Raw genomic sequence first — 26,326 nt, forward strand, 5'->3', positions numbered from 1 at the left:
CTTCATTTATTAATTATAAACTGGTAGGCTGTAAAACATGTTCTTATTACAAACTGCTTGTGCTCTTCCCAACTCTAGTTGGTTAGAGGTCGATCATGGCCAATGTTTTGATCATCAACGTTAATGCGAATGGCAGCAAGCCCATTGTCGAAATTATTCTCCTTGATTCGGAGGTACTCATTCCATGACACAGCACCATATAACAGAGGGTGTTCAGGGCCCACGAGCTTCGGAAAGGGCGAGATTTCAACATCCTCGGGTGGGCCCCAAAGATAAGCCATGGAGAACCGGGCTCGGGTCTGGTTCACGACCGCCCGGTGAACTGAACTCTGGAATCTGCCATTTGAGAGGATGTGAAGGAGGTCCCCAACGTTGATGAGGAGAGCACCGGGAAGTGGGGGAACTGGGACCCAGTCCGGATCTTCGGGCCGAAGGAGTTGGAGTCCTGTGGTATTGCTTTGATGAAGGATGGTGAACATGCATGAGTCCGTGTGTTGGCCTAGGCCCATGGCCCGGTTTGGGTCCGGACACTTGGGGTAATAGTTCATTTGAAGAGCGGCCGAGGACCCAGTTTTGGACTCTCCTCCTGCTGGTTCCAACCATTTCACATCTTCCTTGTTAATTCCCAAGTATTTAAGCAAGAGACCCATGAGCTTCTCAGCCAGTTTCTCCATCTTCTTCTCGTATTCTTCAATTACATCGCTGCATTCATGCAAAATATGCATGGGTCAGAATGATAGGGTCAATTTTCAATGGACCATATGTTAGGATGATCCACACACTGTCACTTTTCAAAAAATTTGTCTTACACACCAAATTAAATCTCGTCCAATAAGAATGAATCTGGCCTACCTTTTTCAAAGATGGGATTTAATATGGACTGTTAGGGAAAGCCATTTGGCTGCTAACTTTTGCAAGAGAGAACAGCCACACTGTGTCACTTTTCAACAATTTTGTCTTTTCTATTTAATTCCTTTGTTAGGGAAAACCATCTCTCCCTTGGATTTTAATCCAAGAGAAAGCTCTTTTGTTGACTTTTCCTTGGTTCAAAAACAAGGCAGCAGGGTTTGTCTCTACCCGCCCTTTATATTCTCACGGTCGTGCATTATATAATTTCTTCTATATATATATATATATATATTTGAGTACGTAAAAGTAACTCGCGTTTACCAAAATTGCATGTAGTCTTGAGGCCAAAGTTGGCGAGCATGTTCCATGGGAGAACCCAAGATGGCGAAGCCTTCATACCACAAGAGCTTAGCGAAGAAGCAAAAGGTATGCTTGAGGCCATAGCCCTTGAGCCCATCGGGCCCTTGAGCAACCTTTAGCTTCTCTTCTAATGGGAGCGAGAAAAGGCGCCCACCTTGGTAATCTATAGCCTCCAGAAGGCTGATGGGGACCCCGTGGTTTGTGACATGGAACATACCCCATTCCTCGCATGCATTTCCAAGGGATTTGAAAACGTTAGGATCGTCTAGATCGATAACAGGCACAGATTTGAAGGTCGTTGATTCAGTGGATTGGTAGTACTTAAGGGTGGGCCAGGTGTGAGAATCAGGGACATATTTGGGCCGAGCTCAAATTGATGTGAGAGTTGTAGGGGTCTAAGGGGATGGGTTTCACGGACTCTACGAGAGAAGACATGATGATTTGAGAATGGAAAGGGAAATATGGAAGGTATGAGAGTGGCTTCTTGGCGTTGTGGCCTGTGTTGGGTGTGCTTTTATAGTGACAAAGAAATGGATTTTCCCACCATTTGACCGGTCTCTCTCTCCACACACACACAACAGGAACAGTTGGTGGGCCCAACAGAAACCGTTGGTGGAATGGTGGGTCCATCTTTGAACAACATTGGCCCCGCCCATACCACACCATAGGATAATCCAAACCGTCCATTTGATAGGCCATAAATGTAAATAGGTTGTGTCCCAAAATATTATTTTCATTGGCTAATCCTAACCCTCCGATCTAAATAGAAACTACATCTTATGCAACCTCTATAGATTGTAGGCTTGTGATCATCCTACGGAAATGATTTTTGGGGCACAACCTATTTACATTGTGGCCCAACAAATGGACGGCTCGGATCATCCTATGGTCTGGACGGTACACTTCATTTTCAAAAATATAGGTGGGGCCTAAATTGGGCCTTAATGTTACTGTACAAACCACACCATAGGATGATCCAAACCATGGACGGCTTGAATCATCCTATGTTGTGGACGGTATGCTTCAATTTGAAAAAATATCGGTGGGCCTACGATTGGGCCTTAATGGTACTGTACGACCAACTCCATACGATAATCCAAACCATGGACGGCTTGGATCGTCCTATGTTGTGGACGGGCCTTAATGTTACTTTACGACCAACTCCATAGAATGATCCAAACCATTCATTGGATGGGCCATAATGTAAATAGGTTGTGCCCCAAAAATCATTTCCATAGGATGATCACAACCCTACAATCTATAGAGGTTGCATAAGATGTAGTTTCTATTTAGATCGGAGTGCTAGGATCAGCCTATGGAAATGATATTTTGGGACGCAACCTATTTACGTTTATGGCCCATCAAATGGACGGTTTGGATTATCCTATGGTGTGGTATGGGCAGGGCCTACGTTGTTCAAAGATGGGCCCACCATTCCACCAACGATTTCTGTTGGGCCCACCAACTGTTCTGTTGTGTGTGTGTGGAGAGAGAGAGAGAGAGAGAGAGAGAGAGAGAGAGACCGGTCAAACGGTGGGAAAGTGACATATACGTTAAATCCTAACGTTTAACGTTAGCCAGCCGTCAGAGGAAAAGGGGGGGGGGGGGGGGGGGATATCAGCGCCCTAAAATAATAATATTTTTAATTTCTGCTGAAATTTGGGAAAGGAATAAAAAATTAATATGTTTTTTCAAATTTTGCCGAAATTTCATTTTGGAAATTTCGACAGAAATTCGGTACGCTTCACCAATTTCGGTTTCAGTCTTGACCGAAATCCGAAATTTCGGTTCGAAAGTTTGGATTTCGGATGAAATTTAAAACCTTGATAAGAACCTACTAGGCTCCTTCTAAAAACGACATATTGGGCTCCACTTTTGCCTCGTGTACATGATCAATCTGTTGATCTGAACAGCAAATTAAACTTAAGTCTGAATAAACACATTTTTAAAAACACTTTGATTGGATGATCTTAGACCCTTAATCCAACAAGCCTCATTTATTATTTTGCCAAGAAAATATAAATTGTTGATTTTTTGCCCTTTATTTTAATCATGAGATGTTCGTTTGGCATAGGACCAAGATGGACCAAGAAAGAAAGTCACTTGCATGCTCCTTCCTAAAAGATACTTGTTGAGCCCTGCTTGTACCCAAAATTTTAAATTCCTGCCGAAATCTGAAATTTTGAGAAATTGATTTTTTTTTTAAATTTCGGCCGAAATTACCAAATTTGGTAATAATTAAATAATAATTTTACTAGACTTCGGCTGAGACCGAAATTGGCATCGAAACCGAAATTTAAAACCATGCTTGTACCCATGGTTTTAAATTTTGGATTTCGGTTGAGACCGAAACCGAAATTTGGCGAAATCCAAAATATAATATTTTACGGAATTTCGGACATTTCGGCCTAAATTTTAGAAATTGATTTTTTTTTAAATATAGAAATATTAAGAAATTTTGGCCGAAATTTGCTACATAATTAAATAATATTTGTTTTTATGATTACCGGATTTCAGCCTAGAACGAAATTGGTACCGAAACCGAAATTTAAAACCATGCGTGTACCTTATTTATGTAATCAGGTCTATTGATCAAGGGAAATCATATGGGTAGCCAAATGCCACTTTGATTGAATTATCTTAGCCACTTGATCCATCTAGCCTTGATCAAGCCTGTCTAGGGCTCCCCTGAGGGAGGATTTTTTGTTGTGGGTCCATCCCCATGAAGGCCCCACCCCACTCATGCAAGTCCCTTAAAAGAGAGTCGTGACTTCCGGTTTGACTGTGAGAAAAAAAAATGTGAAAAGTGAAGAGAGAGAGAGAGAGGTTTTCTCTTATGGCCATCTAGGGCTTGCCAGGGGCTAAATCCTAAAGGCTGTGTTTGGATCGTTGGAATCAGGTATCAGTATAGGTATTTGATCCCGATCTAGGTGATTCATGTGTTGGTTGAATTTTACAAATGGAATGGGAATCGATTTTTTATTCCCGTCGGAATAAATGAGAGAATTTTCGGCTCATTTTGATACCCACCTCAAGGGGTTGGTATTTTGATTCCCGGAAACAAGTGAAAAAAGTTGCGCCAAAGCGAAAAACGTTGCGCCAAATCTCGACTCGATTTGCTCTCTATAGTTAGTTTTTTCTTCCCGAGAAAGTTACCTCTATTGTACCTCTTTCGTCTCCTCACTCTTCTTCTCTCTGTAAATCAACGGCAATCTATGCCCTAGAAATCTAAAGCAAGAAATATATATGCATCTCCCTCCCTCCCTCCTCTCTCTCTCTCTCTCTCTCTCTCTCTCTCTCTCTCTCTCTCCCTCCTGATACTCTGTTTTTTTTGTTGAATCACAGATGTATCTCTCTTGTCCGGTTCCACGATTATAAGTGGGAAATTTCAAGAAGCATGGTGTCTATTGATTCGTTGGGGCCAGAATCGCAGGCCTTTTATTTATCTTTTCCACTCTTTCTCTATTGAAACCCAGATTTGGGTCTCTCTTTACTACCTGTTAGTGATTTTGGTTTTTTCAAAATCATGTATTTTTCATGTTTTAGTGTTTTGGAAAATGTTTTATCAAAAGCGTTTGGGAAAAAGAAAATATTTTCTTGGAAAGATTTGCTTTTACAAAATGATGTAGAAGTGTAGTTGAAAAGATAGTCCTGCACCGAATGAGAGAAAGAAAAGAGAAGGGCTTATAAAGCACTACACTTCTCTAATACTTGTTTCATTGCACATTAGGTTAAACCCATGGTTGGACCCGCGGGACGATGCAACGCACCATTCGCACGCGCGCGCTGCATGGGCAATGGGCCATAGGGCGCATAATGGCGTTTTTTTAGGCGCACTTTGCACTTATGTCACGAGGAGCGATTGGAGCCTTTGTTTTTTCCATATTTGATCTGAACCGTTGGATCAAGATGAAGGTGGACCGGTCGGATGGGTGGGCCAAATGGTTCGTAGGCCCATCAAGCCCGATGCCGAATGGTTCGGTTGGGTTGGGCTTCGGCTCGGGCCTAACGGTCGGCCCAACAGGCCTAGAATTCCAACGGTCAAGGAGTGTGATCAAATGGGTTGTGTCCCTTCCTCCAACGGTCAAGAGCCAAGGGGGTGCGATCCGCACCATAGATAATTGATCTAACGATAACGGGGTTGGAGAGAGGTTTTACTCAAACCAACAATCACCTCTAAGATCGATCAGGACCGTTCAATATCAAATGGGTGCGATCTAACGGTCAGATTTCAATCATTCTGGAAATGTGCTCTGTAGAGGTGTTTTACACACTGAAAAGACACCTGGTGGTCTGTAAAATGTGCAGAATTCGGTCATTTAAGAACATAATCGAATTACCAATTTCCTTCTGCTATTCTGACAAATTCTAAACCCATTTCTACATTCTTACAAATTCTCCAAGTATTTCTACATACTGTTGTCTTTTGTTTTATTATTCTAGATATTGTTCTTCTGCAAAAACAGTATCTGGAAATTTCTCTAAGGCTTGAAATTTCTGAATGGCATTTTGGGTTTCATTCCGCTAGTGCGAGGCGTCATCAAACGTTAATAGGGCTTTCCTACTAGGCTTCATTGTATCTTGGAGGCAATTCGCGGATCCCCTTTACACACTACTGGTGGGGGCGAATCTTGTCTTAAGGAAAGTGATATCCCGCCTTACAGTCTTTAGTTTCTGTTTTCTATCACAAACAGTACTCTCGAATTCTCCAAACACTACCCACAGAGAGCATGCAGATTTATAATATTGTTGGATAACCTTAATTCTTGAGGCTATGTTGTATTTTTGTTTTGTGATTTGTTGTTTTGCCATTTTAGTTAGAATAAGCAATGAAACATTGTGTGGAACCAGATCCGGGACGGGCGTGGAGGGACGGGGCCCCGCGCGAGTCTCTCTAGATCGTCCACGTGAAGGAGAGCCCCACCAAGGAACTCTCGAAAGAGTGCCCCTCACAGCATGAGCGGCGATGTAAAGTGGGATACCTCTCGATTCGGGGACTAGCCCAGATTCGAGGCGTACCTTAAACAAAGAAGAGTCGCCATCCAAGGAAGTGGGCCCTGGATCCCATGCTGTGCTCTGTTGCAACGGATAACCAGAGATATAAAATAGGGTTCGTGCCTGATGACGAATGGGGAAGGGATTAGGCGCCCCCAATTCGCCCAAGTGCTAGCACCTGGTCTCTTATGCCATTTATTATTAATTTTGAAGAGTTTTGGGCGAAAATCATGCGAAATGAGAACGAATATCTCCGAGATAACGTCTAGCTAATCATGCATGTCTCGGAGATGAATAAGAAGCACACACAAAAGAAATGAAAGATATGTCGCCTAAGAATAGCTAGGTTATGAGTGACATGCCTAATTGGTGTCTAAGTTCTGGTGGACAAGCACATGCATGTTACAGCTAAAGGTATAGGATCTGTACATAAAAATAAGAAAACACAGCAAAACACACAACACAACACGACTCGACACACGACCCGACACGACAAACCCTAGACTCTAATGCAATACTTGACTCGGACCAGGATGGCCATCCATCCTAGCTGCACTACGTATCCCGGCCTCGGGAAGAATCAGAGCCAACGTAGTTCGGTGCCCTATTCTAAACTACGATGCCTAAAACTCTAGGACCGCTATCCTAGACTCGATCCACTAGACTCGACTGATGTTTAAAGCTTTTTGTGCGATTGCTTAAATTCAAGTGGATTGTAATTTTTAGGACTCTATATGCCCTAACTAATGCAAGTTGATTAGCCTTAAGCTAATGCAGGTGGGCCCTATATCCTATGTGTATCTAGGCTATGCATTCTAAGGAAAACCATGGGTTGACTATATGCTTCCTAGTCTAGCCATCGGTTCGACTAAATGTCTAACCGATCGACTTGAGGCCTCCTAACTCTAGGGACACTCACACGACAGGACACACCATATCAATACAAATCAGGACCGACTCCTAACTCTAAAACACCCTAAATATCTAGGACAGACTCCTAACTCTAGGGGAAGATCTTTTTTGAAAAGGTTTTGAAGTTTTTTTGTATTTTTTTGGAATATTTGAAATGTTTATTTTTAAAGGTTTGAAAGCTTATGGAAGTTTTGAAGTTTTTTGTATTTTTGGGAATATTTGAAATGTTTATTTTTAAAGGTTTGGCTGGACCTGGGATGTGGACCCCAAGCTGCACTACGTACCCTGTTGAAAGGGATCAAGCCAACGTAGTTCGGACAGAATTCCTAACTACACTCTAATGACTCGAGATTTTTGAGATTTTTGATTTTTTCAGATGTTTTTGGATTTTGAATTGTTTTTGAGATGTTTTTAAATTTTTAAGTGTTTTTGGGAATGTTTTTGTTGTTTTCAAGTGTTTTTGGAATGTTTTTGTTGTTTTTTTTTACACCAGAGAATAAAATCCTATCATCATAAGGGTAGGGAGACTTCTGGAATCCCGCAAAGGTTGGACAGCATCCTATGCTTTGCGGGGGAACGAACAGGAAAATAACTCGGCAAGGGTTGGACAGCATCCTATACCTTGCAGGAGCGGGTAAAGATCACGACTTGATGAGAGGATGGACAGAATCCTAACCCCTATGATGATAGGAAAAACTCCTGGACTGACTGAAGGACTGACTCCTGTGCTGAAGACTGTTATAATTACTATTTATAATTACTATACAAGATTACTATTCAAAAATACTATTCATAATTACTATTTATAGGTACTATTCAAAACTACTATTCATAATTACTATTCATAAGTACTATTCAAAACTACTATTCATAATTACTATTTATAAGTACTATTCAAAAATTCAAAACTACTATTCATAGTAGGACCCGCTGTGGGACCCGCTGATGTGTGACCTGCTGCGGGACCCGCCGATGTGGGACCCGCTTGTGGGACCCGCTTGTGGGACCCGCTGTGGGACCCGCGGATGTGGGACCCGCTGTGGGACCCGCTGATGTGGGACCCGCTGTGGGACCCACTGATATGGGACCCGCTGTAGGACCTACTGATGTGGGACCCGCTGTGGGACCCGTGTAGTGCAAAGAATGAATAATAAAAAATAAAAAAGAAATGAACTTACGCCACAAGAGATCCAGGAAGGTGTTGACAGAGTCGTGCTTGTGTGGGGCCCGCTGATGTGGGGCCCGCTGGAGGTGGGGTGGAGGAGATGGGGATGCCGGTGGAGCTCCGGTGGTTGGTTGGGAGGATGCCGGAGAAGGTGGCCGGAATCCGGTTGGGTTGCCGGAGGAGAAGACCCTTCCTCTCTCTCTCTGCAGATCTCTGTCTCTCTCTCCCTCTCTCTGCAGATCTCCCTCTCTCTCTCCCTTTCTCTGCAGATCTCTCTCTCTCTCTCTACAGATCTCTCTCTCTCTCTCCCTTTCTCTGCAGATCTCTCTCTCTCTACAGATCTCTCTCTCTCTCTCTCCCTTTCTCTGCAGATCTCTCTCTCTCTCTCTACAGATCTCTCTCTCTCTCTCCCTTTCTCTGCAGATCTCTCTCTCTCTCTCCCCTCTGGTTTTTCTTCTACTGTCGTTTCTTCTTTCTTTTTTTTTCTGTCTGCAGAGGGTTGGCGACCAGAAGAACTCCTCCAATGGTTTTTTTTTTTTTATATTATTCTGGTTTGACGAAAGAGGGGTGGTAGGTGAAGAAAATGAGGGGGAAATGAAGAAAAAAAGGAAAGGGAGGGGGGACAGTGATGATGGTTTTTTGTTTTTTTTTTTTTTTCGTCAAATGGGAGGTGCGGGCTCAAGAAAAGAAAAAAAGGGGGACAATCATGATGGGTTTTTATTTTATATTATATATATATATTTATATATGTAAAAGAAACCGACGATTCTCCTCTCTCTCTCTGTAAAATCGATTTTTATTTTATTATTATTATTTTTTTATTTTATAAAAAAAGGGTGGTGATATTGGCACTACCAATATTGATGGGCGCACTATTGGCGGAAAAATTGATGGGCGCACCATCCAATCGTGTCTTATTCAAAATCTGCTCTGCACCGTTCCAGGATAATTCACCCCCCTTTTCTGGTTTACACTACGGTCCTTTCTCTGCTCGTTCGCTAGGCAAACGTACTCGGATTTTGACGAAATTTTGCGGGGACCTAGCTGGGACCCTAACTTACCTTGGGGAGAAATTTGGAGTCCTAAAGCATTGGTTTGATGGGGTTTTGCATAAAATTGGAAGGGTTTAGGGCACGGTCAAAATGGGGTGTCTACAGATGCCCCTCTTTGGCAGAGCGTGCTTGTCGCGCGAATGTCAAAGCTGAACAGACAACACATTTTGACTGGCCCAAAATCAGAGGGTTTTTTTTTTTTTTTTTTTTTTTTTTTTGGATTTTTTGTTTTTTTTTTTTTTGGATTTTTGAAAATGATACTCACAAAGATAACATGGTGAAATAGCCTTTCACCGGACTCTGACTCCACAAACGCTGGTGAGATAGCCTCTCTTGAACTCGTAACTCAATAGTGGATATATGGATGAGATAGCCTCTCTTGCAAAACTTTAAAGGATTGATTTGGCTGCAAGAGAGCCGGGAAAGATATTGGTTTGGTAGCGATTGAACCAGAAGCCGAGAATTGACTTGACTGCGAATGAGTCGGAAGGTCAAAATTTGCTTGGTTGCGAGCGAACCGAAAAGCGAAGGGTTGACTTGACTGCAAAGGAGCCAAAATCAGGGATACTGGCCTAGTTGCGAATGAACTATAAAGTGAGGGATTGACTCGACTGCGAATGAGTCAGAGTCAGGGAGATTAGCTTGATTGCGAATGAATCAAGAAATCAGCAAGAAACTCGGCAGCGAATGAGCCGAAGAGTCTAAGATTTTAGCTTGGTTGCGAATGAACCAAAAGGCTGGAATTTGGTTTTAGCTGTGAATGAGTTAAGAATTGAAAGATTGACTCGACTGCGAAGGAGTCGAAGTCAGGGAGATTATCTTGATTGCGAATGAATCAAGAAATCAGCGAGAACTTGGCAGCGAATGTGCCGAAGAGTCCGAGATTTTGACCCGGTTGCGAATGAACCAAAAGGCCAGAATTATGACTTGGCTGCGAACGAACCGAAGTCAAAGAGATTAACTTGACTGCGAATGAGTCAAGAAATTAGAAAACAGGCCTGACTGCGAATGAGTCGGAAACCTAAGATTTTGACCCGGTTGCGAATGAACCAAAAGGTCGAGGATATGAGCGAGACTGCGAATGAGTCAAAACTCAAAGGATTGACCTGGTTGCGAATGAACCGAAAGGTTGAAGATATGCAAACCTGAATTTGGATCTGAGAAGATAGCATCTTGGCAGATGATCAGGGCGGAATGATTAGACAGTTATCATGATCAAACCTATAACCTGGTTGCGAATGAACCGAAAGGTGGAGGTTATGAGCGAGACTGCGAATGAGTCAAAACTCAAGGATTGACCTGGTTGCGAATGAACCGAAAGGTCGAAGATATGCAAACCTGAATTTGGATCTGAGAAGATAGCATCTTGGCAGATGATCAGGGCGGAATGATTAGACAGTTATCATGATCAAACCTATGACCTGGTTGCGAATGAACCGAAAGGTCGAGGATATGAGCGAGACTGCGAATGAGTCAAAACTCAAGGATTGACCTGGTTGCGAATGAACCGAAAGGTTGAAGATATGCAAACCTGAATTTGGATCTGAGAAGATAGCATCTTGGCAGATGATCAGGGCGGAATGATTAGACAGTTATCATGATCAAACCTATGACCTGGTTGCGAATGAACCGAAAGGCCGAGGATATGAGCGAGACTGCGAATGAGTCAAAACTCAAAGGATTGACCTGGTTGCGAATGAACCGAAAGGTCGAAGATATGCAAACCTGAATTTGGATCTGAGAAGATAGCATCTTGGCAGATGATCAGGGCGGAATGATTAGACAGTTATCATGATCAAACCTATGACCTGGTTGCGAATGAACCGAAAGGCCGAGGATATGAGCGAGACTGCGAATGAGTCAAAACTCAAAGGATTGACCTGGTTGCGAATGAACCGAAAGGTCGAAGATGTGCAAACCTGAATTTGGATCTGAGAAGATAGCATCTTGGCAGATGATCAGGGCGGAATGATTAGACAGTTATCATGATCAAACCTAAATTGGGATCTGGGAAGATAGCATCTTGACAGATCAACAGGGCGGAATGATTAGACAGCTATCATGATCAAACCTAAATTGGGATCTGGGAAGATAGCATCTTGACAGATCAACATGGTGGAATGATTAGACAGCTATCATGATCAAGCCTAAATTGAGATCTGGGAAGATAGCATCTTGACAGATCAACATGGCGGAATGATTAGACAGCTATCATGATCAAACCTAAATTGGGATCTGGGAAGATAGCATCTTGACAGATCAACATGGCGGAATGATTAGACAGCTATCATGATCAAACCTAAATTGGGATCTGGGAAGATAGCATCTTGACAGATCAACATGGTGGAATGATTAGACAGCTATCATGATCAAGCCTAAATCGAGATCTAGGAAGATAGCATCTTGACAGATCAACATGGCGGAATGATTAGACAGCTATCATGATCAAACCTAAATTGGGATCTGGGAAGATAGCATCTTGACAGATCAACACGGTGGAATGATTAGACAGCTATCATGATCAAACCTAAATTGGGATCTGGGAAGATAGCATCTTGACAGATCAACATGGTGGAATGATTAGACAGCTATCATGATCAAGTCTAAATTGAGATCTGGGAAGATAGCATCTTGACAGATCAACATGGTGGAATGATTAGACAGCTATCATGATCAAGCCTAAATTGAGATCTGGGAAGATAGCATCTTGACAGATCAACATGGTGGAATAATTAGACAGCTATCATGATCAAACCTAAATTGGGATCTGGGAAGATAGCATCTTGACAGATCAACATGGTGGAATGATTAGACAGCTATCATGATCAAACCTAAATTGGGATCTGGGAAGATAGCATCTTGACAGATCAACATGGTGGAATGATTAGACAGCTATCATGATCAAGTCTAAATTGAGATCTGGGAAGATAGCATCTTGACAGATCAACATGGTGGAATGATTAGACAGCTATCATGATCAAGCCTAAATTGAGATCTGGGAAGATAGCATCTTGACAGATCAACATGGTGGAATGATTAGACAGCTATCATGATCAAACCTAAATTGGGATCTGGGAAGATAGCATCTTGACAGATCAACATGGCGGAATGATTAGACAGCTATCATGATCAAGCCTAAATTGAGATCTGGGAAGATAGCATCTTGACAGATCAACATGGTGGAATGATTAGACAGCTATCATGATCAAACCTAAATTGGGATCTGGGAAGATAGCATCTTGACAGATCAACATGGCGGAATGATTAGACAGCTATCATGATCAAACCACTCTAAGAATCAAGAACACGAAACTCAAGGAGGAACAATTTTGATTCAAGAAATCGAGATTTCGATCGATTCCATTACATGATTGATTGTCTCTTGCCGAGAACGTTAGGAGTGTGTGATCTCTGCTGAGAACCAGACACAGGTAACTTGCTGAGGTTTTGAGTATTGACCATTTTTCTGATTTTGCCGGGGATTGAAGGCTGCGCGAGCAAATTCTAGACTCTGCTTGGGAAACTGATTTTCTGGGGAAGTTGACCTTTCAGAGAGTGCACTCGTCTGAGAAGTTTGAAGTTTGGCTCGAGATATACTCGTACATCTCTTATCTCAACTTACCGAAGACATTGGCACTGATTGCTTTTTGTGCTTGATATCTTTTATGACGCAAGTCATAAAAGATGCCCCTAGTATATTGTGTTTCCATGACAGGAGTTTTAAGGAGGCAGGACAATGATGGTTGAAGAAAAGATGCTTCATTTCATGAAGGCTCAAGGATGCAAAGTTCTTTTGTATGGAGAGAATAGGACAATAACCATGATGGCTGAGTCTGAAAATCCCTTCTTTCGCATTGCTCACTTTTGGAGGCTTAAGGTCTCTGGTAGGTTTGAACAAGATGTCTCCCGCCCCTTCTGATACCTAAACCAGGATTTACTCTGAATTTTCTTCGCATTTTGGATGACACGCTCCCATTCTTCCAGCATCTGACAGTTTGGACTTCGCAAGGAGAGGGAACACAAATATGAAGGAGGAACAGATTTCCAAGGATTCAATCAAAGAAGATTCTCATTGTTCCAAGGACTCGACTCGCTTTTGACTCATTCTTGGATCTGATGTGTCATTTTTTAAGGGTATGGCTTAGCCACTCTTAGAGTATTTCGAAGACCGTGTCAAGATGCACAACTCTCCTTTTTCGGTGTTTATGTCATGGTTATTATCCCTTTTGGATTGCTCGGTTTCGATGCCCTCAGTTTAGAGGAATGTTAAAGTAAGCTTGCTGGCACTACTTGGACTCCGAGATTTTACCCTGGTTGAAGACTGTTTCTCCACCTCAATGATTCACTTTTTGCTGGAAGTCATTGCCATTGACCAGATTGCCTTTTCAGGTTTTCAATCTGACGGACCGCTTGCCCTAACTTTTGCCTGGTTCGCCCTTTCGGGTTTTCAATCCAGCGGGCTCGATACCCTAACTTTTGCCTAAGCTGACTTTTCAGTTGTCAACTTAGCGGGTGAATGACCCTAAATTTTGCCTAGACCGCCCTCCCGGGTTTTCAGCCTAGCGGGTCTTCAGATTCCATCGTTTTTTGTTCTTGACTTTGAACCTCTGCTTGTTCACCAGAAGGACTTTCTAAGTGGGCCGGGGTTCAAAACGGTTGGATATTTCTTTTGGATTTCAAAGTTTCGACTAGACTTGGATTGGCCAGGTTGCCTAAGTACCCCAACAATGGAGGATCAGGTTCGAGTGGTTCGCTGAGGTTTGGAACAGAATGATTTGGCTTTTAAGCTCAAAGGTTGAAAGGGAATAATTTGACTTTTATCCCAAAGGTTGAAAGGGAATAATTTGACTTTTATCCCAAAGGTTGAAAGGGAATAATTTGACTTTTATCCCAAAGGTTGAAAGGGAATAATTTGATTTTTATCCCAAAGGTTGACCGAACCTGAATTGATCAGGTTGCCTACGTACCCCCGAAGAGTTGGGGATCAGGTCAGACGTAGTTCGGGCCGAAATGCCCCTAATTTGCGGGTGTTTGAAAAGAATGTTTGATTTTGTTGAGGCTCGAAGGTGTTCGCAAAAGGATTTTTTTTTTTTGAACTTGGGATTTTTGGCGTTTAAGGCTCAGGCGTCCAAGGATGGCCTTCTGATGTTTTGGCATACAAGCTTCTTGAATGGCTAAGGTTCAATGGCTTTGAACTTTTTTCCTTTCTCTTTTTTTTTGAGGAGTCTGGCGGCATTTCCTGGCAAGACTTCATCTGCACTGTGCAAGCTAGACTGATTGAATTCCCACTTTTTCTTTGGGATCTCGCACTGATATTCGGGATTCTACGGCTCTGGGTCTTCTATGAATGCTGAAGATGATTTTGAAATTTTCAATCCATTTATCGACTCTGCTTCCTGCGATTCTGACGTTCTTGAGGAGTTGACGTGGGGCATGCTCCCTTCTCCTTTCTTCTCTGGATTCTATCTTATTTTTCTTTGTTCATTCTGATTTTTATTTTTTTGCTTGGATGTGGGGAATGCCCCTACACCTGGAATGTTTTAACTGGAAATTCCATCACAATTTATAGCCCAAGCATTCTTCTTGGGGTTCATGTTTTATGCTCATGACTTTGTTGTCTGAAAGTCTTCTCTCAATTTTTCATTCATTGCATTTGATGTCTGATATTCTTCATTTGAATTTTTTTTTCTTTCGACCTGATGTCTGAAGCTGAGGGTGACTCACGTTGAACAGTGCCAAGGCACGCTTCTGATTTATCCTCATAGGACCAAGCAACACTTCCTTGAACCCTCTAAATAGGTTTATCGACTCTTTGCACTCTTCGGGAGATTTTGCCAATCCTTATTTCCCGAGTTTCGGATTTCGATACCACTATCCACGGTATCAATTTCATCTTCAAGTGGCTTTGCTCGACGCTCTTCCTCTCGTTTGATTATCTTTCAAATCTCGAGGAGAATTTCATCGGCATCCTCATTCGAGGAGGGTGTCTTAATTTGTTTATTAACATTAGATCCAAGAGTGAACATATACAAGAATATTGACGACACTGGAATCAAATGTTCTTTTCATTGAATGTTTGAAGTACATACAATGATTTTTGATGCGCCACGATAGGCTCTCCATCAAATTCAGCAAAAGATTGGACATTGGCTCACAATGAGAGAGACCGGTAAACACAACATACTTAGAATTGATACTGACATGGTTAGACTTACCAACTTTGACAGGAGGGTTGGTATACACACTTCAAAACAAATTTCAAAGATGAGACACTTTATCGGAGGCAACGGATTGGCGCTGAAAGTTCAAGGACAACGTGCCTTCATTAATGGCGATAATGATCGGAAAGAGTAATCCTAGAGTTAGAATCTCAGAAGGGAGGGTCTCTTCGGTTTCTGTTGACCCAGCTCAAATTGTTCTTTGGCACCTGACAATGGCAAGGCTTTCTCTGGTATGATATTTTTCTTTTCTCTTCCCAATCATTTTCCAGCCCAGAGGTGGTACAGGTAAAGGTGGTAAGATATATGAAGGGTTGAATGGGTGAAATGGTTCCCATGGTGGGTGTAGGAGGTGCAACACGGTTAGGTGTAGGGTTCTTGGAAGCACTTGAGTTCAAGAAGAATGAGGGGATCCCTGTCTATCAGGTCTTGAATGTCATCATCGTCTCTCTCATTTCTGTCAAGATGAGATTTTCAGTGTACTCGGCCATCTGGGCAATGTGAGAGGAAAAAGGTACAGCAGACTGGCTAGACCAAGCGAGTTTAGAAATGAAAGCTCTTTTGGGGTTGATGGCAGACGAGTGACTAAGACTCCTTTCATGGACACCACAAACACTAAGCTCAATGAGAATTAATCACATGGCAATGCAATGCGCAAGTTGAGACAAAAGGTAGCGCCAACACATCCTTCCCTTGGATCAAAATCCGACAGCTTAATGGTTGTACATGAAGATGTGGTACGACAAGTACATGGTTTGTCAACAAGCCTAAAAGGATGATGACCACACTCAAGGTATTTAGAGAAAATTCGGCAGCATAACGGCTATACCAGGAGATGTGGTAAGGTAAGCACATGGTTTGTCAATGAACCCAAAAGGATAATGATTACGCTCAAGGGTTCTAAAAAAAAAATTGGCAGCATGACGGCTATACTAGGAGGGTCTCAGCAACTAAACATGAAGAGTATGCCGTCATGGTCAAGATAAAGCAGGGTTCTCAGCAAGAACACACACTCCGATAATGATAATGGCAAGATAGACTCACAATCGACATGTGGAACACGGTCTGATCAGGATCAATCAAAGGATCAGACTCATGGGAGATAGATCATGGATAAGAGAGCCAAGGATCTGATGATAATCCACAGAATGGATAGAGAAGAATAATTGATTAGATTATGAAGGAAAACTTAACTAGGAAGTAAACCATAATCTAATAACAAATATGTATACATATATATACATCCTAACCAGGGGCACCGGCCCTAACCTGATCTAGCGGAGCCAAAGAGGTCTCGACTCGTGACAGACTGATGAGTGTACTAGGACCGCGTTGTAGCCACACAAGGTGAGCTACCCTAGTCTACAAATCGGACAAGGCTCCTAACTCTAGGCTTCACATGTGTAAGCAACATATGTTCGTCCTATATGAGTACATATATATAGTGTCCTAGCAAGGGTTCCCTAATTTTGGTTCTAAAGGGAGCAACTAATATATATACATAATATAATGAAATGAAAGTAGGGCCCAGGCATTTCTGCAGGGTACTATGCCTATGACCATACCCTTGATGTATAACGCCAGCACACCCAGCATTATACAGAGTATGTTCATTGCTCATCGGCTGCTGTAGAACACCAGCACACCCAGTGTCTACGGCTGCAGCTCCGGCGCATAGCTAGGAAATAGATACAACGGCTCCCATCTGGTGCGCGTCATATCTATTCCCTGAGGCCAATAAGGAAAATAATGAAAGAAATAAAGAATATGACAATGCATGATGTGCAGTGTGTGAATCCCTTGTTTTATTTACGCACCTACTTGGTGCCCCTGGATTTCTAACGATAAAGTTCTCATTTAACTTGGTTTTGACCCAAATTTCTTCAAAATTAATAAAATGGCATTTTTACAGAGTTAGGCAATGTTTCAAAATTTTCCCCAGCAGAGTCGCCAGCCTGTGGAACCAGATCCGGGACGGGCGTGGAGGGACGGGGCCCCGCGCGAGTCTCTCTAGATCGTCCACGTGAAGGAGAGCCCCACCAAGGAACTCTCGAAAGAGTGCCCCTCACAGCATGAGCGGCGATGTAAAGTGGGATACCTCTCGATTCGGGGACTAGCCCAGATTCGAGGCGTACCTTAAACAAAGAAGAGTCGCCATCCAAGGAAGTGGGCCCTGGATCCCATGCTGTGCTCTGTTGCAACGGATAACCAGAGATATAAAATAGGGTTCGTGCCTGATGACGAATGGGGAAGGGATTAGGCGCCCCCAATTCGCCCAAGTGCTAGCACCTGGTCTCTTATGCCATTTATTATTAATTTTGAAGAGTTTTGGGCGAAAATCATGCGAAATGAGAACGAATATCTCCGAGATAACGTCTAGCTAATCATGCATGTCTCGGAGATGAATAAGAAGCACACACAAAAGAAATGAAAGATATGTCGCCTAAGAATAGCTAGGTTATGAGTGACATGCCTAATTGGTGTCTAAGTTCTGGTGGACAAGCACATGCATGTTACAGCTAAAGGTATAGGATCTGTACATAAAAATAAGAAAACACAGCAAAACACACAACACAACACGACTCGACACACGACCCGACACGACAAACCCTAGACTCTAATGCAATACTTGACTCGGACCAGGATGGCCATCCATCCTAGCTGCACTACGTATCCCGGCCTCGGGAAGAATCAGAGCCAACGTAGTTCGGTGCCCTATTCTAAACTACGATGCCTAAAACTCTAGGACCGCTATCCTAGACTCGATCCACTAGACTCGACTGATGTTTAAAGCTTTTTGTGCGATTGCTTAAATTCAAGTGGATTGTAATTTTTAGGACTCTATATGCCCTAACTAATGCAAGTTGATTAGCCTTAAGCTAATGCAGGTGGGCCCTATATCCTATGTGTATCTAGGCTATGCATTCTAAGGAAAACCATGGGTTGACTATATGCTTCCTAGTCTAGCCATCGGTTCGACTAAATGTCTAACCGATCGACTTGAGGCCTCCTAACTCTAGGGACACTCACACGACAGGACACACCATATCAATACAAATCAGGACCGACTCCTAACTCTAAAACACCCTAAATATCTAGGACAGACTCCTAACTCTAGGGGAAAATCTTTTTTGAAAAGGTTTTGAAGTTTTTTTGTATTTTTTTGGAATATTTGAAATGTTTATTTTTAAAGGTTTGAAAGCTTATGGAAGTTTTGAAGTTTTTTGTATTTTTGGGAATATTTGAAATGTTTATTTTTAAAGGTTTGGCTGGACCTGGGATGTGGACCCCAAGCTGCACTACGTACCCTGTTGAAAGGGATCAAGCCAACGTAGTTCGGACAGAATTCCTAACTACACTCTAATGACTCGAGATTTTTGAGATTTTTGATTTTTTCAGATGTTTTTGGATTTTGAATTGTTTTTGAGATGTTTTTAAATTTTTAAGTGTTTTTGGGAATGTTTTTGTTGTTTTCAAGTGTTTTTGGAATGTTTTTGTTGTTTTTTTTTACACCAGAGAATAAAATCCTATCATCATAAGGGTAGGGAGACTTCTGGAATCCCGCAAAGGTTGGACAGCATCCTATGCTTTGCGGGGGAACGAACAGGAAAATAACTCGGCAAGGGTTGGACAGCATCCTATACCTTGCAGGAGCGGGTAAAGATCACGACTTGATGAGAGGATGGACAGAATCCTAACCCCTATGATGATAGGAAAAACTCCTGGACTGACTGAAGGACTGACTCCTGTGCTGAAGACTGTTATAATTACTATTTATAATTACTATACAAGATTACTATTCAAAAATACTATTCATAATTACTATTTATAGGTACTATTCAAAACTACTATTCATAATTACTATTCATAAGTACTATTCAAAACTACTATTCATAATTACTATTTATAAGTACTATTCAAAAATTCAAAACTACTATTCATAGTAGGACCCGCTGTGGGACCCGCTGATGTGTGACCTGCTGCGGGACCCGCCGATGTGGGACCCGCTTGTGGGACCCGCTTGTGGGACCCGCTGTGGGACCCGCTGTGGGACCCGCGGATGTGGGACCCGCTGTGGGACCCGCTGATGTGGGACCCGCTGTGGGACCCACTGATATGGGACCCGCTGTAGGACCTACTGATGTGGGACCCGCTGTGGGACCCGTGTAGTGCAAAGAATGAATAATAAAAAATAAAAAAGAAATGAACTTACGCCACAAGAGATCCAGGAAGGTGTTGACAGAGTCGTGCTTGTGTGGGGCCCGCTGATGTGGGGCCCGCTGGAGGTGGGGTGGAGGAGATGGGGATGCCGGTGGAGCTCCGGTGGTTGGTTGGGAGGATGCCGGAGAAGGTGGCCGGAATCCGGTTGGGTTGCCGGAGGAGAAGACCCTTCCTCTCTCTCTCTGCAGATCTCTGTCTCTCTCTCCCTCTCTCTGCAGATCTCCCTCTCTCTCTCCCTTTCTCTGCAGATCTCTCTCTCTCTCTCTACAGATCTCTCTCTCTCTCTCCCTTTCTCTGCAGATCTCTCTCTCTCTACAGATCTCTCTCTCTCTCTCTCCCTTTCTCTGCAGATCTCTCTCTCTCTCTCTACAGATCTCTCTCTCTCTCTCCCTTTCTCTGCAGATCTCTCTCTCTCTCTCCCCTCTGGTTTTTCTTCTACTGTCGTTTCTTCTTTCTTTTTTTTTCTGTCTGCAGAGGGTTGGCGACCAGAAGAACTCCTCCAATGGTTTTTTTTTTTTTTATATTATTCTGGTTTGACGAAAGAGGGGTGGTAGGTGAAGAAAATGAGGGGGAAATGAAGAAAAAAAGGAAAGGGAGGGGGGACAGTGATGATGGTTTTTTGTTTTTTTTTTTTTTTCGTCAAATGGGAGGTGCGGGCTCAAGAAAAGAAAAAAAGGGGGACAATCATGATGGGTTTTTATTTTATATTATATATATATATTTATATATGTAAAAGAAACCGACGATTCTCCTCTCTCTCTCTGTAAAATCGATTTTTATTTTATTATTATTATTTTTTTATTTTATAAAAAAAGGGTGGTGATATTGGCACTACCAATATTGATGGGCGCACTATTGGCGGAAAAATTGATGGGCGCACCATCCAATCGTGTCTTATTCAAAATCTGCTCTGCACCGTTCCAGGATAATTCACCCCCCTTTTCTGGTTTACACTACGGTCCTTTCTCTGCTCGTTCGCTAGGCAAACGTACTCGGATTTTGACGAAATTTTGCGGGGACCTAGCTGGGACCCTAACTTACCTTGGGGAGAAATTTGGAGTCCTAAAGCATTGGTTTGATGGGGTTTTGCATAAAATTGGAAGGGTTTAGGGCACGGTCAAAATGGGGTGTCTACACATTGATGGATATTGGATTCCTTTATGAAGAGCCTATGTTTGCCGATCTGCATACGCAGTACCTCTTCACAATGATAATAGAATGTAGGAGGAGATGATTTTATTCCTGTTTAAGCACTAGTAGAAATTCAACCCTAAAAAAAAGAAAGAAATGAAATTATTTTTGGGAAATGTTGTCAGCAGTCAGCACTACCATATTTTGTAAAAAGTACAGTATGTTCCGCACCATATGATGATCCAAACTGTCCATTATATGGGCTACTAAATAAATTGTGCCCCAAAAATCATTTCCATAGGTTGATCCTAACCCTCCAATCTATAGAGGGCTAGGATCCACCCTCTAAAATTCACTTCCTCTATAGATTGGAGGGTTAGGATCAACCTAAAGAAATGATTTTTGGGGCACAACCTATTTAGGCTGTGGCCCATATAATGGACGGTTTGGATCATCCTATGGTGCGGGCTATACCTTACTTTTTAACAAAGTGAGTAGTGTGATCGTCAAAATATGGTAGTGCTGATAACATTTCCCTTATTTTTTATTAAGTGGGTGTTTGAGTGGCTATTGTATGGGAACAAGCGGGCTTAAGCGCAGTCTTTTGTTCTGTTATGATAACTGTTGGTGAGCTCCCAAACTGATTATTGGACTCAAAATTAATTTAATTTGAGTCCAATAATTGGTTTAGTGGGTTCTGACTGGATTTGTGGGTTTATGTGGAGCAAGATGATAATATTGGTAATTAAGAAAATTTTCGGGGTTTCTTGTATCTATATATATATATGGTTTTATATTTTAGTAGAAAGATGCAATTATTATTGATTGAAATAATTATTGAAAATTTGATTCCATTCCGGCGTTGGTCCGGACAGTACCAAACACTAGAATGGAAATCACAATTGATTCCCTAGATAAATTCCAGCGCTTACCCAAATGCTAGAATTGGTAATCATTATCCGTTTACGGAGGGAATTGGAATTGGAGTCTTTGCGAAAGCAGGAAAGAAGAAGCCAAAACCTAGGATTTTGAAGTGGTTCTTGGAGAAGAAGATCGCTCACTCTCGTTGAAAAAGTTCTCTTGCAAGGGAACCCATGTTTCTTCCAAAATTTTGTTGTTCCTTTATTCTTGTTGTATACATGCATCATGTTTTGGGAAGACTTTAGACATTGTATTCTTCTTTTCTTTATTGGATTTTGTTGTATATATGCATCAAAGTTTGTCCCATAGTTCTTCCCTTCAAGTTGGAGGGTTTTCCACGTTAAATCTAGAGTTCTTGTGGGTGCTTGGTGGATTGGTATTTTGTGCTTTATGGTTTCTTGTTCTTGTTCTTGGATAGTTTCTTGACTCACATTTAGAAAGGGAAAGTTTATCCACTATCGTTCGTCCCTATTTCCCCATCATTTCTCATCATAAGGATAGCATGTCAACCGAGTCCCACATGAATGCGAACTAATTTATTTTTCCAAATTTAGGACCATCATATCCGACGTACCATATTTGATTAAATTATTAGATGTTCTTGTTACCAAAGGCATGAACCGAGAACCCCTGATCTCAAATCACCCTACACTTGGCAAGTTGCCACATTGGTAAGTGTGGTAACAATGTTACCAAGAGATTGTCGTCTCTTTGGTACCACTACTCTTTATTTTCTAGTATACAGGACTACAAGAAAACACTAGCCTCTACATGACTTGATATAACTGATCTGCTTGGACCTTGTTTGCTCATGTGAACTAACCAATTAAATTCCTCACTCGTTTCCATCCACCCCCACCCAAGCAATGTAGAGTAAAGAGGTCCCAAAACCATTTATTAGGAAGAGAGACAAAATATTTTAAAACCGATATTCCTTATTAACAATAAACTGGCCTGGTTGGCATTTAAACATATTCTTCCTTATTATTAAGTGGCTGGGATCAGCCAAACCCTAGTTGGTGAGAGGTTGTTCATCAGCGTTAATGGGATCCAGCCCATTGGTGAGAGGTTGATCATCAGCGTTAATGGGATCCAGCCCATTGGTGAGAGGTTGATCATCAGCGTTAATGTGAGGCTGTTTTAACTCAGAACTCAGGCGAAGGGCATCCAGCCCATTGTTGGAATTCCTCTTCTTGATTCGGAGGTACTCACTCCAAGACACAGCGCGGTATAACGGGGGGCGATCAGGGCCCATGAGCTTTTCAAATGGGAAGATTTCGACATCGTTGGGTGGGCCCCAAAGGTAAGCCATGGAGAACCGGGTTCGAGTCCGGTTCACAACGGCCCGGTGCAGTGGACTCTCGAATTGGCCATTTGAGAGGATGTGGAGAAAGTCTCCGACGTTGATGAGGAGAGCGCCGGGAAGTGGGGGAACTGGGGTCCAGGCTGGGTCTCCGGCACGAAGGAGTTGGAGTCCGGTGGTGTTGCTTTGGTGAAGGATGGTGAGGAAGCATGAGTCCCTGTGTTGGGCTAGGCCCATGGTCCGGTTTGGGTCCGGACACTTGGGGTAGTAGTTCATTTGAAGAGCGGCTGAAGCACTTTTGTACTCTCCTCCCGTGGGGTCCAACCATTTCAAATCTTCCTTGTTAATGCCCAAGTATTCGAGAAAGAGCCACATGAGCCTCGCAGCAAGGTTCTTCATCTCTTTCTCGTATTCTTCAATTACCTCACTGCGTGCATGCAAAAAATGGGTCAAAGAGAAAAGGTCAATTTTCAATTGGCCATACGCTAAATTCACCCTTGTTTTAGGGAAATGATATATTAGCTTCTTTTTCTTCCTTGGGCCACCCAGTTGAAATGTAAAAGGGTAGTCATGAACAAGAATTTTGGATTTCTGTGAGGACCGAAACCAAAACTTTTCGAAACCAAAATTGCCGAAATTTACCAAATTTCTGTCGAAATTTCTGAAAATTCGGCGAAATTCTTGATAAAATATTAATTTTATATCGATTTTCAGTCAAAATTTTGGCCCAAGAAAACAACATTTCGAGCGCTTCTACCGAATTTCGGCTAAAATTTTGGTTCCGGTGAGGAACGAAAGTACCCCCAAACCGAAATTTAAAACCTCGGTCATAAATACAATAGACAGGTCTGGCCCATGAGGAGACTACATCATTCTCCCTTTCCTGATTCTCCTTTGTTTGATTACACATGAAAAAAGTAACATAAACCATGGCTGTTTAAGTTTTATTAAAGGGATGGAATTAGGGCAGCAACTCGGGTCGCGCGGGTCGGGTTTTCTAGAACCCTACCCTACCCGATAAATTATCTCAGGCTGGGTCGGATTTAGTTTTCTTTTAGAAAACACTAGATTCATAAACGCGACCCTACCCAAGATAGTTTCTCGGGTTGGTTCGGGTCAGGTCGGGTTTTTTATTATTTAGCGTTGGATAATGACTAATTTCTAAGATTGTAGAAAACGACAGATTTTCATGCCAAAAATCTCTAAATTTATATCATCAATGCATAAATTTAAGAAAGAAACTACTTTTTCACAAAAGAAACATGATCAGCCCAATGAAACAATTATATCAATGTATTAGAAAATAATTTGCAATGTTATTCAATATATAGATATTTAATAAAGTCATAGTACACTTTTAAGAGTCGGGCTGGATTTCGGGTTTCGGGTTTCGGGTTTTTTTCCTTTAAACCCTACCCTATCCAAGATTGAGCCGGGTTTTTCAACCTCAAACCCTACGCTACCCAAGGCCCATGATTTCCATACCTGACCCGGGTTATTTTTGTGCCGGGTCGTGCAGGTCGGGTTTTTACCCAACCCAAATATTTCTGTGCCAATAAGAAGTAACGTTTACCAAAATTGTATGTGGTCGTGAGGCCAAAGTTGACGAGCGTGTTCAATCGGAGAACCAATGAGGGTGAAGGCTTCGTTCCACATGAGCTTGGGAAATAAGGACGAGATATGAACGAGGCCATAGCCTGTTAACGCTTCTGGGGCTCGAGCGGCCTTTAGCTTCTCTTCAGAAGGAAGAGAAAAAAGGCGTAAACCTTGAAACTCAACAGCCTCAAGAAGGTCCATGGGGACCCCATGATTTTTTAGATGGAACATACCCCATTCCTCACATGCATGTCCAAGGGATTTGACTACGTTAGGATCGTCTAGATCTATAACGGGTAGAGATTTGATGTTGGATGATTCAGTGGATTGGTAGTCATCGAGTGTGGGCCAAGTGTGAGAATCAGGGACAGATTGAGCCGAATTCAAATCAATGTGGGATCTGCGGTGGTCTAAAGGGATACCTTTGAAGGATTCTGAGAGTGAAGACATGGTGATTTGAGTTTGGAATTGGAGAGAAAGATGAAAAATGAAGAGATTTGGTGGATTGAGGAGTTGGGTGTTTACAATAACTTGGATTTTAATACACAAGTAGTAGTAGTAAGAGTTTTGAGTAGTGGAGCTAGTTGTTTCTTGATTCTTTGTTGGGTGTCCTTTTAAAGAGAGAGATAAATGTATTCCCTCGTTTGTGTCAACCGAGAGGCGTGTGTGCATGCAGATGCAGGAAATTTTTGAAAAATCAATGGTCAGAGTGTTTCTGTTTCTGAAAATCTGTCTGGTAGCATTATCCAATATTGTAACGTGGGTCATCTCTGCTTTTAATTTTCTATACTTGGAAAACTCTCTCTCTCTCTCTCTCTCTCTCTCTCTCTCTCTCTCCCTCGTAGGACTCAAAATTTGTCTTTTACCATTGACTAGAAAATTGAAAACCTCAAAAAAAAGAGTCACTTGTATCCTCCATCCTAAAAGACACTTTAGATTATGACAGCCAATTGTGTAGTCCCCGACCGAGACTCAAATTTAGTGCAGTTTTAGGTCCAATAATCGGTTGGGGACTCTACAATCGGTTGTCATAATCTAAAACAAACAGATTGAGCCCTTCTTGTACATCATTTATGTAATCAAGGCGATCTCACCAGCAACCATTTGGGCAGCCAAATCCCACCTTGATTGGATTATATCAGCCACTTGATCCATCTAGCCTCGATCAAGCCACGTTTAGGGTCCCGCTGAGGGGCTTTTCACCGTAGGGATAGCTTGCTAGGGTTTATTTTATTGTTGGATAGAGTTGCTATTTTCTGGATAAAATATAATCAGAGAAGACAAAAAAGCTTTGCTTAGAAAAATAAAAGGGGATTTTATGAAGTACTACAAGTAGTTTAGCTTATTCTTAGAAAGCAACCTCTAGTTTTTTGTAATTTTTAAACAACCACCTAGCTTATTCTTAGAAAGCAACCTCTAGTTTTTTTATTTTTTAAACAGCCACCTATCATTTGTCATTATATGTTAAAGACCACCTGGCGTTAACTAATGGTTATGTTGATGACAGTTGAAATTAATCCCTTCCATTTTTAAAGCAACAGAAATGCTTTTGGCCGTTGAGGACCTCAGGTAGGGCCCACCCACTCGATGGATGGTGTAGATC

The 26,326-nt window shown here is 42.2% G+C and overlaps 1 protein-coding gene and 1 pseudogene across 2 annotated transcripts; both read right to left on the reverse strand.

The window, feature by feature from the left end:
- LOC143858466 (gibberellin 3-beta-dioxygenase 2 pseudogene) lies at positions 1-1,644 on the reverse strand (annotated as a pseudogene). The gene is made up of 2 exons (XR_013238960.1): positions 1,171-1,644; positions 1-702 (listed from the first exon to the last, which is right to left on the reverse strand). The product of XR_013238960.1 is annotated as a gibberellin 3-beta-dioxygenase 2 pseudogene (transcript).
- A 21,049-nt stretch (positions 1,645-22,693) lies between these two features.
- LOC143858678 (gibberellin 3-beta-dioxygenase 1-like) lies at positions 22,694-25,319 on the reverse strand. Its single transcript, XM_077369384.1, has 2 exons — positions 24,701-25,319; positions 22,694-23,554 (listed from the first exon to the last, which is right to left on the reverse strand). Exons 1-2 carry the CDS (start codon positions 25,171-25,173, stop codon positions 22,837-22,839), a joined length of 1,191 nt encoding a protein of 396 aa, XP_077225499.1. The 5' UTR covers positions 25,174-25,319; the 3' UTR covers positions 22,694-22,836.
- Positions 25,320-26,326: the final 1,007 nt, after the last annotated feature.

Source organism: Tasmannia lanceolata, unplaced genomic scaffold, assembly GCF_043159265.1.
Source record: "Tasmannia lanceolata isolate RefF3 unplaced genomic scaffold, GAP_Taslan_0.1 ptg000026l, whole genome shotgun sequence".
In the NCBI taxonomy this organism is placed as follows: domain Eukaryota; kingdom Viridiplantae; phylum Streptophyta; class Magnoliopsida; order Canellales; family Winteraceae; genus Tasmannia; species Tasmannia lanceolata.